This window comes from Linepithema humile, chromosome 8 (assembly GCF_040581485.1).
Source record: "Linepithema humile isolate Giens D197 chromosome 8, Lhum_UNIL_v1.0, whole genome shotgun sequence".
In the NCBI taxonomy this organism is placed as follows: domain Eukaryota; kingdom Metazoa; phylum Arthropoda; class Insecta; order Hymenoptera; family Formicidae; genus Linepithema; species Linepithema humile.
Genome location: NC_090135.1, coordinates 10,553,554 through 10,569,067, shown reverse-complemented (window position 1 = coordinate 10,569,067; position 15,514 = coordinate 10,553,554). Strand labels below are relative to the sequence as shown.

At 39.0% G+C, this 15,514-nt stretch overlaps 2 protein-coding genes across 3 annotated transcripts; one reads left to right on the top strand and one right to left on the bottom strand.

The window, feature by feature from the left end:
* Positions 1–266: 266 nt before the first annotated feature.
* Rubicon (run domain Beclin-1-interacting and cysteine-rich domain-containing protein rubicon) lies at positions 267–8,003 on the bottom strand. Its single transcript, XM_012369623.2, has 10 exons — positions 7,874–8,003; positions 7,054–7,583; positions 6,800–6,980; positions 6,283–6,434; positions 5,208–5,391; positions 3,399–5,026; positions 3,097–3,279; positions 2,700–2,882; positions 2,471–2,624; positions 267–2,144 (listed from the first exon to the last, which is right to left on the bottom strand). Exons 3-10 carry the CDS (start codon positions 6,977–6,979, stop codon positions 1,944–1,946), a joined length of 2,865 nt encoding a protein of 954 aa, XP_012225046.1. The 5' UTR covers position 6,980; positions 7,054–7,583; positions 7,874–8,003; the 3' UTR covers positions 267–1,943.
* An 800-nt stretch (positions 8,004–8,803) lies between these two features.
* On the top strand, positions 8,804–15,042 carry Mtpalpha (monolysocardiolipin acyltransferase Mtpalpha). 2 transcript variants are annotated; one of them, XM_012369734.2, is made up of 12 exons: positions 8,804–9,017; positions 9,174–9,264; positions 10,099–10,208; positions 10,317–10,589; positions 10,728–10,978; positions 11,281–11,664; positions 11,811–11,981; positions 12,162–12,384; positions 12,532–12,741; positions 13,054–13,249; positions 13,412–13,614; positions 14,088–15,042. In XM_012369734.2, the coding sequence occupies exons 2-12, from the start codon at positions 9,174–9,176 to the stop codon at positions 14,289–14,291; spliced, it is 2,316 nt and encodes a 771-aa protein (XP_012225157.1). In that variant the 5' UTR covers positions 8,804–9,017; the 3' UTR covers positions 14,292–15,042. The 2 variants fall into 2 exon arrangements, with proteins under 2 accessions (XP_012225157.1, XP_012225158.1); XM_012369735.2 differs by lacking the exon at positions 9,174–9,264.
* Positions 15,043–15,514: the final 472 nt, after the last annotated feature.

Sequence of the window (15,514 nt, the reverse complement as noted above, 5' to 3'; positions counted from 1 at the left end):
TTTAATTATTTTTGCAACAATTTCTACAAAACGTGCAGGTAGCACAAGTCAACGATAAACCAGAAACAGTACACACACGGAGCCGTGGAGTTGCTCGTGGAAATTGTTTTGCTAAGACATTTGTTGTTTAAAATAGAATTTCTGACTTGACTTGTACTGCCGCAAAGAGTGGACGTCTGATTTATCGTTGCTATCGGAGAAATTGCATTTCCGAATCTTGAATTTCTCATCTGAAAGTAAACTGGTTTGTACATCAATCATAGCCGTTTGAGTTCGATGTTAACTTTATTTACACTTTACATGTTTCTTTATAAAGTTTTTTGTTCATAATTGTATTAAGAATTTATATGTAATATAGAACCATGTTTTGAAAGAAAATATAACAGAAATGAATTGCTCTGAGAATCTTCAGGGCTATTCTATTTCCAACGTCGGTTAACGTTGGATCAACGGTTCCAATTTATTAACAGAGTTAACGTAAAAAAATAAAATATTGTCATCAGGAGAAAAAAATTTTAAACTTTTTTCTTTAATGACAATATTTCGCTCATATTGATAACTTTGTCGACAAATTGGAACTTCATCGGTTAAAGTTAACCGATGTTGGAAATAGTGGCCCTTGATAATGCGCGCGTTTGAACAATATCTTCACAAATAAATAGATGTACATAGTTTAAGTGTCGGTGAAAATCAGGTACATACTCATTAGAATTGTTACTATAAACGACTTTTACACGCTAAAATAGTAATTCTACGCTATTTGTACTGGCCGACAGTATTCTCTAAAATTCCTGCCGACTTGAGATTATTTTATTGCCGTTTACGAAGTGATTACAAAGAAATAATACTTTCCGTAGTTAAATGTTCGCTACGCTCGAATAAATATGTATAAATACATTTTAAAATCTCTATACAAATCTCTATCGAAAAGAGCAACTATTGTGAATATGCAACAGCTATAACTACTTGAACAAAACATTGCATTTTATAGAAGAAAAAAAAAAACTAACAATTTATTGCGAAATGCAACATTTTTAAATAGCTCGTAAAGAATGCGTGAATGCTGCTCTACATTCTTTGATAAATTATATATTTTAAGATTTTTCACAGATTAAGTCTCCAAGCAGCATCCAAACAAAGTCCGAATAAACGTCCTGTCGCCGTATCACTTTTTTATTCAAAAAAGAAACTAAATCAAATGCGTATATCAGGCGTATATCACAATGCTTCAGTCTTCGCTATAATTTACGTCTCGTTCACTCGATATTCCTTTTTCCGAGACTGAGGCACAAGTAGAACAATCGAAATCTTCTAAATTTAATCCTTTTCTCCCCATTTTAAACTATTCTGCATTTATAATCAAATACCCTGTGAAATTGACTTTTCCTGCTTATTTCGTATTTATTTCGCGATCGTGTGAGACCATGTTGAGAGATTAAAATTAGAAAGATTCGGCTGTATTCTCCGAGTTAGATTATTACTACGCGTTATTGACGTTCTGCTTGATTTACGTCCGTTAATTCACATTTTTCTACGTCGAAAAAACGTCAGAAAAAATTAGAGTTAAGTTCGAACCGTTGAGTGATCATCGTAAACAAATTTTGCGTGATATTTATTACAGTAAATTATCTGCGCGCAATATATATTCAAGAACGTGTCTCGTCGATTTTTTAAATATGTATTATACGTATATATTTTCTATCGAATTGACACAATGTATATCAAAGAACGTCGGGAATCCCTCCCGGGTTTAAGTTAAATCGGAGATCGGCAATGTAAATTGATTAGCGAGTTATCGCAAGATCATTGGAGAAATCCTCGCAAAAGAGTTTCGCATTGTCTGAGATAATAAGTTGGGAGGGGATTCGCGACTCGAAGGTAGGCTGTTCTTAATACACGTATCCCACTCTGAATGGCGCGATGAAAAACGCCCTCGTCGTTCGTCAGGCCTTCTCGTCCCTCGAAAGTCGTCTCGCGTGCAGCCTCGTGCATCGAGGACACTCGAGCTTATTGGAGCCGTGCTTGCAGCTTATGTGAAAGCACGCGCCGCACTTGCTGCATCGCACCACCTTCGACAGATCCCACGGGAATATGATGTCCTTGGAACAGCACAGCTCACAAACGAATCCTCTAGCTTGACACAACTGAAAGAAATCGCGCAGATATAATTTATATAAATTATGAACTCCTCGTCGACTTTTTCGCGAAAGAAAAGTCGATTTCAAACTTGTCAAAGAATTTGTTATTAAAATTATGATCGTAATTTATGAGTCACTTGGTATATCACTAATTTTTGGAGTGGAAATTATAATGCAAATTATTTAGTGAATTATTTAAAATAATTGAGAAGCGTACGTACAGCAAAACTTGAAAGAGTCGATTTCAAATTTATTGGAGGATTTAAATTGAATTGGAGAGTGCATTGCGAACCGATTACTGAGCTATTTCAGATAATTCGGAAATACGATACCTCGCAATCTACAACGTGCGCGCAGCAAACTTGAACGAGTTCTTGCAGCTTGACAGACAATACACTCAATTTGACGTCTATGAAATTCTGAATTGAATACACGTGTGGATCGCTTATGATGTAATTCGGCTCCTTCTTCAGCACATCTTGAACACTGCAACATCGCAGAAATGTATCAGTGCGACGACGGGATATCGCAAGAAAATTACCTAAATCAAAACCGACATACCTGGTCGCGAATCGACACGTGAATAAGAAATCTTTTAAGAAGAATAACTTCGTGCGCAAGACTCTCGTTTTGTCCAATTGCTTTATGCGTCTGTACAATAGCGGATTTAGGTCGTTCACTTGAAACAGCGGATCCGACACCATCTGGTCCAGCAGTCTGTACGAGAAGTTCGACACGGGATATCTGCAAAGTGTCAAGAAGCATTGAAACAGTAGTGTTTAAACACGGTCACGTATCTCTAATTAACAACGGCGTTTTTCATTAAAGATAGAACTGAGAATTCAAAATAACAGACTGAGAAGATAATATGTAGCATCGGTTCAGCGAAGAAAAAGATTAAGGCACTTGTATTTATTTATTATAAGCTTGACAAATAATTTTACAAAAAAAAACTTACCTGTTGAAGTCCCATTTGGACAGGATTTTTCCGGGTATAAACGCCACCTGGTTCGTGTGACAACCCGTGCAAAAATATCGCCCCAGGTACTCGCAATATCGAAATCGATTGGCGTATTTCACCGCAACCTTCATACCGCAACCGGCGCATCTGTAATTCTGCTTCGCTATCAGCGTCCGCCTCCTGAAAAAGAAGCGATTTTCGCATCTTTTCGCTTTCAACATTTCACTTTTAATCCCCAATCAAAATTCTATTAAAAGTCCACTCGAATTCATCACATTTCCTTTCCTCTTTACACTTACATCGGCGGCGGATGAGGCGTGAAGATGATCTGCGGTCGCGGCGGAGCCCATTCAATCGTGCCTCTCAGCGGAATCGTACGCGCGTCTTCGATCTCGACCTCGTCCGGGCTGACGGGCCAGCTCTTCGGCATCGGCAGCAACCGCTGCGGTGCGTCCTTCTCCGAGACCAGCCACTGCAACTCGCTCGCGCGCGGCAGCTGCTTCTCGCTAAAGCGGCTGATCAGCGACAACGCCACACCTTCAGCGGACACGCTGCTCTCGCTCAGCGTCGAGTCTGTAATGTGATGCCTCGTTTGGCCGCGCAACTCCGCGTCCGAGTGCAACGACGACGCGACTGATCCGCGCACACCGCTGTTCCTGAGCCTCCGCTCGTCGTCTAACTCGGAGTCCTCCACGTCCGTCGACAAAAATATGTCTGACGGATCGCTCGATGACGTGGACAACGGACTGACGCTTTGATCCGTGGTGGTGGTCGTGTCGGTTCTGCCGTCGCTCAATAGATCGCCGCGGCTCCAGCCTCTACCGCGGCACTTCTCTTCCTGACGCTGCCGGCGTCGCAGCCGGATCCGCTGCTTCAGCCGGTTGATCTCCTCGTCACTTTCGTCATCGGCGCCCGCGTCCACGTCCAATAATCGGCGCTCCAGTCGATTGCACTTGATCTGCTCGATCGCGGCGATCATCGCCTCGCACACGCTGAAGTGCGCGTTCTCGCGATCGAGCTCGGCGTCGTGGGCGCGCGAGAAGCGCGCCGACGACAGAAAGCTGGTGAGGCTCTGGCCTTCGGCGGGCCGCGGGAAGTAGCCCGTCGCCATCGGCTGCACGCTGCTGCCGCCGTCCTCCATGAAGCTTTTCCGCGGCGTGCGGATGTCCTTCTGACCGGATTCCACCACCAGGCTCCACGGGCCTGTGAACTCTGGCGCGGAGCCCGCCAGGAAGGACGTTTTGCGGCGCGTCGCTCGCGGCTCCGTCGCGTCGAGCTGCGCTTCTGTCGATTCCGTCATCGCGGAGAGCCGCGCCGTTGCGCCGATCGGCCACGTCTCGCCGGCGCTTCTAGCGTTTTCCCGAACACTCAAGACGTCCTCTGGATCCTCGGAGGAGATTTGTCTGATCTGACTATGCCGCGCCTTCGTTCGGCTCCTCGTCTTTCTAACGGGCGTCTTTGGCTTCGTTATCGGCTTGTCGACTTTCGAGTCGACAGGTTGCTTCGAATCTGAATAATTGATGTTGATAATCTCCGCCAATTCGATCGTGCGAGGACGATTACTGCCGCTGCTCTCCTGAAGAGACGATGAGATCGTGGCTGAATTCTCCACAGCAACCGCGCTTTTTACCAGAACGGGCAGGCTGTTCCACGTTTTCAAGGGTGCATCTTTGTGCTTGGAGTCGCTTTTCGCGTTATCTTCAATGGTGATTTGTACGGATTTTGACGTTTCGCCGATTATGCAGTCTGTGTCACACGACACTGATTGCATCGAGGTTTTCAGCTGATCCAGCTGGCATTCTTTAAAAACACTTGCGCTCTTGTCTCGCGCGAAGACGCGACTGGCGCCGGAGAAGTTCACCGGGTACGAAGACGAGCGGCGATGTCGCCTGGGGCTTGCTTTAGGAGACACCCATGTCGGCAGAAACTGTAAAAAATAAAAAAGTAGAATTATCTCGTACAATTTGTAGCCAATTCCTAATTCGAAATTATTAGAATTCAAGATTCTACAAATAAAGTAAAAAAATTGATATTTTGCAGAAACTCTTACAAATTATTTTCTATAATAACTTTCAGTTTTCTAATGCCGGAAATGAAACATTGCTTACTAAACAAGGATCAATCTCTGCGAGCAGCACAGGCTGATTCCTCTCGACTGCTCTTAGATACAGTAGCGTTGCTTCCGCCAGATTTTCTTGGCAAAGAAAGGCCCATGGTTCGAGGCAAGAAAGTAGATGCTCTTTATCAGACAAAAGCCATGATAATTTGTGCGACAGAGAGTGGCTCTCTAAACTGTAATTAGATAATATTCTTAATTTATGGATGTTCTTGGTAAGAATATACATAAGTGTACAGCGTGTTTCATTTTAATCTAGCCAGGCGAATATTTCAAACGCTGTTGAGTTTAGAGAAAAATGTTTCAGACAAAAGTTGTAGGATTCGGAGGGGAACACAAGATGATGGGCTTGAGTTTTTGATGAAGGTAAAATTGAAGGTCATATGAAGGTCAACTTTGTTTTTTTAAATAAAATGTAGTATTTTTTATTGCATATTCTGAAAGTACATAAAATTCTGCATTAAAATTGTCTGACACGTTTTTCATGAAAATCCATAATTTTTTAGGAAATTTAGGAAATTTAGCAACCCGGAAAGTGAGACAAGCCCACCATCTTGTGTCCCCCTCCGAACCCTACAACTTTTGTCTGAAACATTTTTCTCTAAACTCAACGGCGTTTGAAATATTCGCCTGGCTAGATTAAAATGAAACACCCTGTATATATAGCGTTTCATAAGTCGCAACTTTAATTTTAATGACAGATGACTTCAATGATTTTGAAATCGATTTTTCTCCTTAACAGAAATATCAAGCCTCTGATAACTTCTGAACTATAAGCGATTGCAAAACAGGAAAAATTTTCGCGATCTAAGCTTCAACAACTTTGACAAGTAGATAGTTCATATTCTTTGATTAATTTCGACAAAGTGGATTTAATAGAATTTTAATTTATAATTAAAATATATAAAATATATAATATTGAAAGTAAAAAATAATGAGCTTCTTTTGTGTACTTCTTTAAAAAAATACAGAAAATTGGTCAAACAATCTGTTGCTAAAATTGAAGTTGCAAATTGTGAAACAACTTACACTTGTGTATTTTATATTTTACATAAAAAAAGAATTACCTTTTGTACAGCCACAACATGTCTTTCTTAGATGTTATTCTAGTTGGCAAGTTGCATAAATATTCCTCGTTTTCCGATAATATCGGCGATGTCGCTAAAGAAGGTTGAAGCCAATTCAGTCCTTGAATAAAAATCCAGCAATCTGGCTCACCCTTAAAAATTTATTCACAATATAAAATTTTTCCAAACTATCAAATTATGAACATTGTTAATTAGTTATTAAATTAAGTACAGTTGCATTTTGAATATAAACTAGCATACAATATAAACCAGCACATAAGAATGTAAAAAATATCACTTGTCAAAACTTCAGCAACATGACACTTGAAAATCTTGTTTGCTAGACAAAAAATTAAAAACGCATACAAAAATTCAGCATAAAAATATCATCTTTCTCTCATATAAAGCTTCTGAGCTTCAAATCAATCTAATTTTGCTATGCAATGCTATTTCAGTGATCCTCACACATGCAGACCTCTTCAAGAAAAATACTTTGAGAGCAACGAACGCAACTCACATTGGGATCAAATATGCGACAGCCGTGCTTGAAAATCCGTTCCATAGCATTGTGCAATCGATTCAGCCCGCCGTAAACATTCCACACGTTTGACACGCCGTCGATCAACAAACCCTCCACGGTGGAACGTAGGTTATGGAGGAGCTGCCACTGCTCCTTGCTGTGAACGTTCTCAGACATCCTGTCGACATCGCGATCAACATCATAATCTTTCATTCAAATATACAAACTCTTCAGAAAAATAAATTGCTCACCTGATCGACCGCGACAACTGACAACGACGAGATTCCACCCATAAGGACGCGGTCTCCTTGCTGCTCGCTTTATGCCTCGCCTGCGTGACGCGATGGTGTTTCCTCGCGTTCGCAGACGGATTAATTAATGTCTAATTGTGCGAGCATAAATTGACACAAAGGCAGAATTAGGGACAATTGTTTAGGAGGCGCTTAATTGCGCCCAGGCGGGGCATCACTCGCTGCAGGAACGCTTGCTGTCACTTGCACGCCGTGTTGTGACTCGCACTCACTGACGTATCGCACGACCGTGATTGACGATAACGCGCGATAACGCAATACACGCGGGCAACACCCGCTGTACTCGATCATGAGTGAACACGATGAGTAATCATGTGGCCCATTTGGAATCGCTGTTTACGCTGATAACTATAGGTAACCAGTCACTGACAGTAACGCCAGATTTGAGCCCCGAGCAGCCAGCAGCGTAAGGAAGGATACATCGCACACATGCGCAAGCAACGTACATGTGAGCTCCGCGCCTCGGCTAGCTTCGAAGAAAAAACAGACATATTATTTCTACGAAAAAGCATAATATCAACGTATATTATATATATACAATGACATATTATATTTATTATTACATATATTATGTATATAATATATATAAGGATGTCTTAAAAACGTCTTAAAAAAGACATCTTTAAGATGTCCTAAAAACGTCCTAAAAAAGACGTCGTTTTTTAAATAACTTTAACAATTGCATTTTGCAACAAAAACACTTTCCAACAATTTTAAAGAAGACATTTTAATTATTTTAGTATTTTACGAGCATCCTAACCTGTCAAAAGTAGCCCAGAAGCATGTAGAAGAGTTCAAATTACCCACTGGAACGGCCAGAAATGCTTTATTGTAGCCGGAATATTAGGAAATTAAAATATTGTTAACAGGAGCACATGATGATATAGGAGCTAACTCATAACAGCGCCATCTACAACATTATGTAAATTAACTAGCGCAGTCGGTACACTTACCATCAATGCATTTGTAATGTTGCTTTAGCTAATCAATAGATGGCACTTACGAGTGAGCTCCTCTGTCACGTGTGCTTCTGTTAACAACCTCCTATATCATCATGTGCTCCTGTTAACAACCTCCTATATCATCATGTGTTCCTGTTAACAATTTCATAAAATCCCAACTAAAATGGCCGCTGAAAAAGGAGACAGAAATAGTATGTCTGCTCTTTTCTAGTGTTGGAGCGTGGAACTGACGTGTCCGTGGTTTGCGCATGTGTGCGATATTACGTGTCATAATGCTAATAAAATATTTAAATAATTAAAATGTTTTTTTTTAACTTTTGGAAAGTTTTTTGTTACAAAATTTAAAATGCCAATCGTTACAAAAAAATTGAAAAACGTATTTTTTAGGACGCTTATAATTATTTATTATTACGTTAATTGTTAATTATTAAATTGAATATTCTGCAGATTAGGTTAGGTTATCTTCTTTAACGGAATTTTTTATATCTTAACTTAATAAAGCTCGCGTAAAACATTTTTTATTGAAATATTTATTTCCAACTGCTCGGTACAATGTAGACAAAAATGAATAAACATTCGTAATATAATAAAATGCATGATTATGCGCATAATCTCGTAAATAAAACGAAGTAAATCTGCAATTAATTCATTGATACATAAACTCCATAAATGACGTCGGCAAAGTATTAAAGCGTGGGTCAAAGTCCGCGCGCATGTTTCCCCTTCTCGAAGCGATCACACCCGGTCGCCGTGCAGGCAGGCCGACGATAGCTAAAGTATCAGCCGCGTGCGATGTCGTATGCGTGACTCCGCGAATTTCTCTCGATGCAAGTGAGTGTCCATCCGAATTGATCAAAACCGACTGAAACATGGCAAGCTGCAGGCTGTTCGGCGCCCTTGCACGCTGCTCCCGCAGCAACGCGAGTTTCGTAACACGAACAGGTGATTACGTATGCACGATGTGTTGGCTAGGACTTGTGCCGAAAGGAGTCTTATGTAGGAGAGAAAAGATCGCAACATGCTTTGCGGAGTAATTTTATGACAATGAAGCCGGCGTATAACGAGCTATTCACAAAAATTTCTTTTCAATATTGTTAGATGTCTGACGGATTGAACGCGAAAGATCTCGAATTTGGAATGAAAGTTGAACGGCCTCTCGTTGGCGATCCGGAGCAAAGTGCTCTCCAAGGTTAGGTTTACGACATATGTAATGCAGCATCGGCCCGAGGCTAGAATTAATCGCTAAACGGTGTCTAGCTGATAAGGTTATTAGCAATTTTCGACACTGAATACTGTAGATGTCAAACGAATTATCGGTACACCGGGCACAATGTTAACAAGTAACGCCGGTGTGTGTGTTCGACCTTTGCCCTCCACGACGCAGAGAGAGCTGACGAAGTAGATTATTGCTAACTTGGCGTCAACAGTGATTAATTTATACCGGCAAACTGTGTTATTTTTAGGAATACACTTTGCTGTACTTACGCTCGAGCAAATCGTGTAATCGACTTGAAAAATTTGAAGGAAAGACAGTCAAGTTTGATTTAATTGCTCGCTCCATTTGCAGTGCTTAGAAATTCAATTGTTTGAATAACTTAAAATGACAAAATGATAGATTTTTTTATTCATTTTCTGTTAGCTCCTTTAGATTTCTGCTGTCATTCCACATATTTTACAACTTGTAGTAAACCTTACAAAATCTGTTTTCAATAAATTCTGCTGTCCAGATTAGATAAACGAAGACAAAAGAAGTATACTTAGATAATAGCTAAAAGTTGAGATAAATTGTGATTTTTTTCAGAGAAATATTTCTTGAGCACTTATGTATTTCAACTGAAACAAAGAAGATATTAGTAGATTTATCTAATATAAAAAAGAATACTAAATTGACAAACCAGAGGTTATAGTGTTTTTAGTTGAAATAATATTCATCAATTTTTATATTTATTTTTAAATGTATTTAAACCAACTTATTGATAGGCTCATTAAACACATTTCAAATATTTTTATGGTATCTTTTCAGGTTTATACCAACCTTTAAGAACAATGGTAAGCGGGGCAGATAGGAAACATTTTAAATGCAAAAATGTAAACGACGTAGCAGTTATTACAATAGATTCGCCAGGTGTTAAGGTAATGTGTGATATAATATTTATGTCACGCTATTTAATTATGATAATGAAACCATTAAAAATTAAAAAAATAGCATTAACACAAATTTTTGTCTTATTGTTAATACAGGTAAACACTTTAAGTAAAGAACTGATGGCGGAAGTGGAAGGGCTGCTGAATGAAATTCAATCAGATCCGGCAGTGAACTCAGCAGTAATCATCAGCGGGAAACCAGGCAATTTCATAGCCGGCGCAGATATTACTATGTTGCAAGCCGTTAAGGATGAAGAGAGCGGTTATGAACTGATGAAGGATGGTCATAGAATTTTTGATAAAATAGCAAATAGTAGCAAACCGATTGTTGCTGCTATTAACGGCACGTGTCTCGGTGGAGGTTTGGAGGTAACGTGTCTGCAATAATTAAGATAAGCAGTTAAATTAAATAAAGTTAAAAAGACTTGGATAAAAAAAACAGGATATGACAATAAAATCGTGCAGATAAAAGACAAAATTCTTAGCTTGAACAATTGTTCTGTCCAGGTCGCCTTGGCATGCCATTACAGACTCGCTGTTAACAATAATCAGACGAAATTAGGGCTGCCGGAGGTGATGCTCGGTCTTCTTCCCGGCGGCGGCGGCACGCAGCGCCTACCCAAGCTGACAGCTCTTCCCACTGCTCTGGATATGATACTTACTGGTAAAACGCTCAAGGCCGACAGGGCGAAGAGACTCGGGCTGGTGGATATCGTGGTCAACCGTCTCGGTCCGGGCGCTGGCACAGCGGAAGAAAAGTAAAAAATATTGCAGAAAACATAGTCGAGTAGATGCGAGTAGATGCGCTTAAACCTTTTGCACTGATTTAAAAAAAAAATTGATATTTTAAAATTTTTTGTTATACTAAATGAAGTCAATGATCAAATCTTTTGTGAAACTAATAATTAAATTTTTATGCTATAATAATTTACTTGCCATTTGCATGCTTTGGAAAATATTTTCTTCCTTCCTCACACATCTTTTTTATAGAGCAAAAAGTTTAATAGCGCTGCATCACACAGATTAATGGTATTTTCAAAGATGAAATCACGCTTTTTAGCACGATGCGATACTTGGAGGAAACCGCGATAAAGGCCGCGCGCGATATCGCAGCCGGGAAACTGAAAGTCGAGCGTGGCCCGAAATCTTTCGTGGATAAGATAACGCAGCACGTTCTGTCCTACAATTTCGTCAAAGATCAAATATTCAAGAAGGCGAGGGCCCAAGTGATGAAAATGACGGGCGGCCTGTACCCGGCGCCGCTCAAGATCCTGGAAGTAATCAGGACCGGTCTGGACAAGGGGCCTGCGGCCGGATTCGACGCCGAGGCTAAAGGATTCGCTCAGCTGGTGGTGACGCCGGAGTGCAAGGGTCTCACCAGTCTGTTCTTCGGCCAGACAGCCTGCAAGAAGAATCGCTTCGGCTCGGCCAAGAGCGCAGCCAAGTACGTGTTTCTCTAAACGGCGTTTAATTTATCATTTGGCACACATCGAGCTAATGAGTATAAATAATCACTTATGTTTAATGATTAAATTTAGTAATTCTATGATTAATTGATTTTTTAAAATAATTCTTTATTGATGTGCGCAGGAAAATTGCCGTTGTTGGCGCCGGCTTGATGGGCGCGGGCATCGTCCAGGTGAGCATCGACAAAGGTTACAACATCGTTATGAAGGACACCAATGAGGCTGGATTGTATCGTGGTGTAAGCCAGATTCAGAAGGGCCTGGAGGGCGCCGTGAAGCGCAAACGAATCTCCAAGTACGCATAGAAATCAATGTTTAATTACATTTTTATTACGTTAATTTCTTTAATTTAGATTTTTTAATATTATATACTTTTCAATTATATGCTGAAAAATTGTTTTATCATAAGCAGAAATATATTTAATTTAAAAGCCGCGCAAGAGTGCAGATTTTTTAATAAAAGTTTTTTGCACAGCATCGAAAAGGACAAATATCTCTCTCATCTCGACGCAACGTTGAAATACGATTCCTTCAAAGACGCGGACGTGGTGATTGAGGCGGTGTTCGAGGACATCAATATTAAGCACAAGGTTCTGAAGGAGATCGAAGCCGTAGTGCCGAATCACTGCGTCATCGCGACCAACACGTCCGCGATTCCCATTACGAAGGTCGCTGCTGGTAGCAGCCGTCCTGATAAGGTAAAAAGTTATTTAAATGTTTTATTTCAAGCGTTTAATTACACTAAATTGTTACTTTGATTTTATTAATTTTATATCGAAAATTAAATTACAATAAATATAATTAAATGTGTAAGTCGATGAGCTTCAAGAAACTGTTTTCCACAGGTGATCGGCATGCACTACTTCTCTCCCGTCGACAAGATGCAACTGTTAGAAATTATAACTCACAAAGGAACGTCCGAGGAAACCATCAAGACTGCAGTGGACGTTGGTCTGAAGCAGGGCAAAACTGTCATTACAGTCGGCGATGGTCCCGGATTTTACACCACGAGAATACTTTCCACGATGTTGTCGGAAGCGATTAGATTGCTGCAGGTGTGTAATAATAATTACTTATTACTGAAGTTACTGAAAACTATATTTCTTAAAAATTAAATTTTCTTCCAGTAATTAAAACGAAAAATTATGAAAAGTAAAGAAAACATTAGATTTTATCATCATAATCAATATATTTCCACATTTAACAACGTTCATGTTTTATAATTTAATTATTTTCTATATTGGACATAATTTAATATCCGAATTGCTGGAATGAAATGTTGCAACCGATATAGCTCTCTCGACTTATGTTATCGTGTTGGTTTAATAATTTTCAAATGATTAGATATAATGTGATTTCTTAAACAGGAAGGCGTGGACCCGGTGCAGCTGGACAAGCTGACAAAGAAATTTGGTTTCCCCGTCGGCGCGGCTACTCTGTCCGACGAAGTCGGCATCGACGTAGGTGCTCACATCAGCAGCGACCTCGCCAAAGCTTTCGGCGAACGCTTTAAGGGAGGAAACGTGAACATTCTCGGCGACATGGTCAAAGCTGGCTTCCTCGGTAAACTATTTATAGCTTGGAACAAAATTTTGCCGAATGATTTATTTATATAAACTTATATCAAAGTGTATAAAAACGTGGTGAAACAATATCTTATGAATTATGAAGAATTATATTGTGCTAAAACTTTCAGACTGCATACATGTTTCATGTGAATTTCAGGACGCAAGTCCGGCAAGGGTATATTCGTGTACGAAACCGGGTCCAAGAATAGAGACGTGAATGTCGACGCGTTAGAAATTCTGAAAAAGTATAAACTCGAACCTAAGGGCAGCACGTCCGACGAGGATCGTCAGTTGAGAATGGTCTCGCGGTTTGTTAACGAAGCTGTACTCTGCTTGGAGGAAAATATTCTAGCCAATCCCGTAAGTTAATATACTTCAATATACTTATCTAACGCAAATAATAAATGAGCGCGATAAAAATAAAGTTATAAATAGATAGATGTATCTATCGAGAAGTTAATACTCATTATTATGCAAATGTTGCGTTTGACGTTACAATGGAAAGCTCATTGATTTAATGAAAAATGCGCCATTATTTAAACAATGAATGAATGAAAAACGAATCTGTCTGTTCGAAAAAGTTGTTAAAGTTTTTGACTAAAACTCTTTAAATATTTTAATTATATTTCACATTTATATAGAATTTATTACAAGTCTTTTTGCATTTTAACTGATCCATTTTTTTATTTTTGGGAAAAGACTTGATTATTTTCTAAATATTCTCATATTAATTCGATCATAGAATTGTTGAATTTTTTTCTTGTTACTGAAATGTGAACTGCTTTTCGATTATCACAATTATTTATATTGCGACAAAACTTTTCATTAACTAGTTGGAAGGCGACGTCGGAGCTGTATTCGGCCTGGGTTTCCCGCCATTCACGGGTGGTCCATTCCGCTGGCTGGATGCGTACGGTGCCCATCGACTCGTCAAGAAGATGGAGGAGTTCCGAAGTCACTACGGCGAAACATATAAACCATGCCAGTTGTTGCTCGACGTAGCAGCAGATTCTAAACGAAAATTCCACTCGAAGTAAAAGTTCATAGGAGTCCATCATCGGTAAAATATCTTCACATTGATCGATATTCACCTGAAAGTTATATCTGTTCGCTTCGGGATCGAAAAGCATCTCGAAATAGGTGCAAGGATTAATTCCTTCCATGATCCTGAAGTCCAATTTTGAATTCGCATCTGCTACATCTCGTGAGAGTTGATTTATTTCCAATAATCTGTTTTCTAGTTCTAGAAAGCTTTAAGAATTAATAGTTAGATTATTAAAATAATATCCTCAAATAACTTTTTATTTCCTTTTTGGTTATTAAACTTAAAAAGGCAGGATAAACTTAATTAGTATATTTTTAAATATTTCTTGGATATATTTCGACATATCTATCAGAGAAAAGCTTGAAACTTTTAGATAAAAGTATTAGAGGTCAATGCAGAATTTTCTGCGCAAGTTTATCCGTGCGAGATATAGTAGAATGTGATTTCACATGTGCAAATGAGAGGGGCTGATGCGTGGTCACGCATAATGCGCACTGACGTGACTGTCTATAGTACTATATATATTTTTGGACTTGGGATTTACACAGTCCGTTCAGCGATTTTCCGCGAACATTGTAGATAGATTCGTGCATTTATTATTTTTGAGAGTTTTATACCCCCAAATGTTTGATACTTTTACACGTATATACCATCCTATTGTTAATTAAGCAAAATCATATATATAATGATTGTACATTTATTTTTGCAAAATTTAACAGAAATAAAAATTACTATATATTGAATTTATACGCTGTTTTTGAATAACGTTCGAGCGATTCTCTGTCACTTATCAATCTATATTGTCTGTTATAAGCAAATGAAAGCATAATTATGATCTACTTTTTATTTATTAATTTGTAACTTTTTAGTAATTTGATATTTTTCTAATCGATTTATAATTACGACATATGTGGGAATTATTGCGTTTTTACGCTTTATGACACAAACGTATTAATTTTACAAAAAAAGCTAACAAAAACCAGTCCAGTAATTAATATTTTCCTCTGGAATCGCATAAAAAACGTAATATAGAAATGGAAATATTTTGCTTGATGCAACAGTCGAGAAATGTTGCACTCTTGTTTGTGCAGATATCGTGCCTTTCAATCGAGGCCGACAATGAAACAAATAAACTTAAATACATGTTTTACGTTTAATCCTTTCCATTACTTCTAAATTGCAATAATTTCCAGCTTTTTTTTTATTTTACACGAC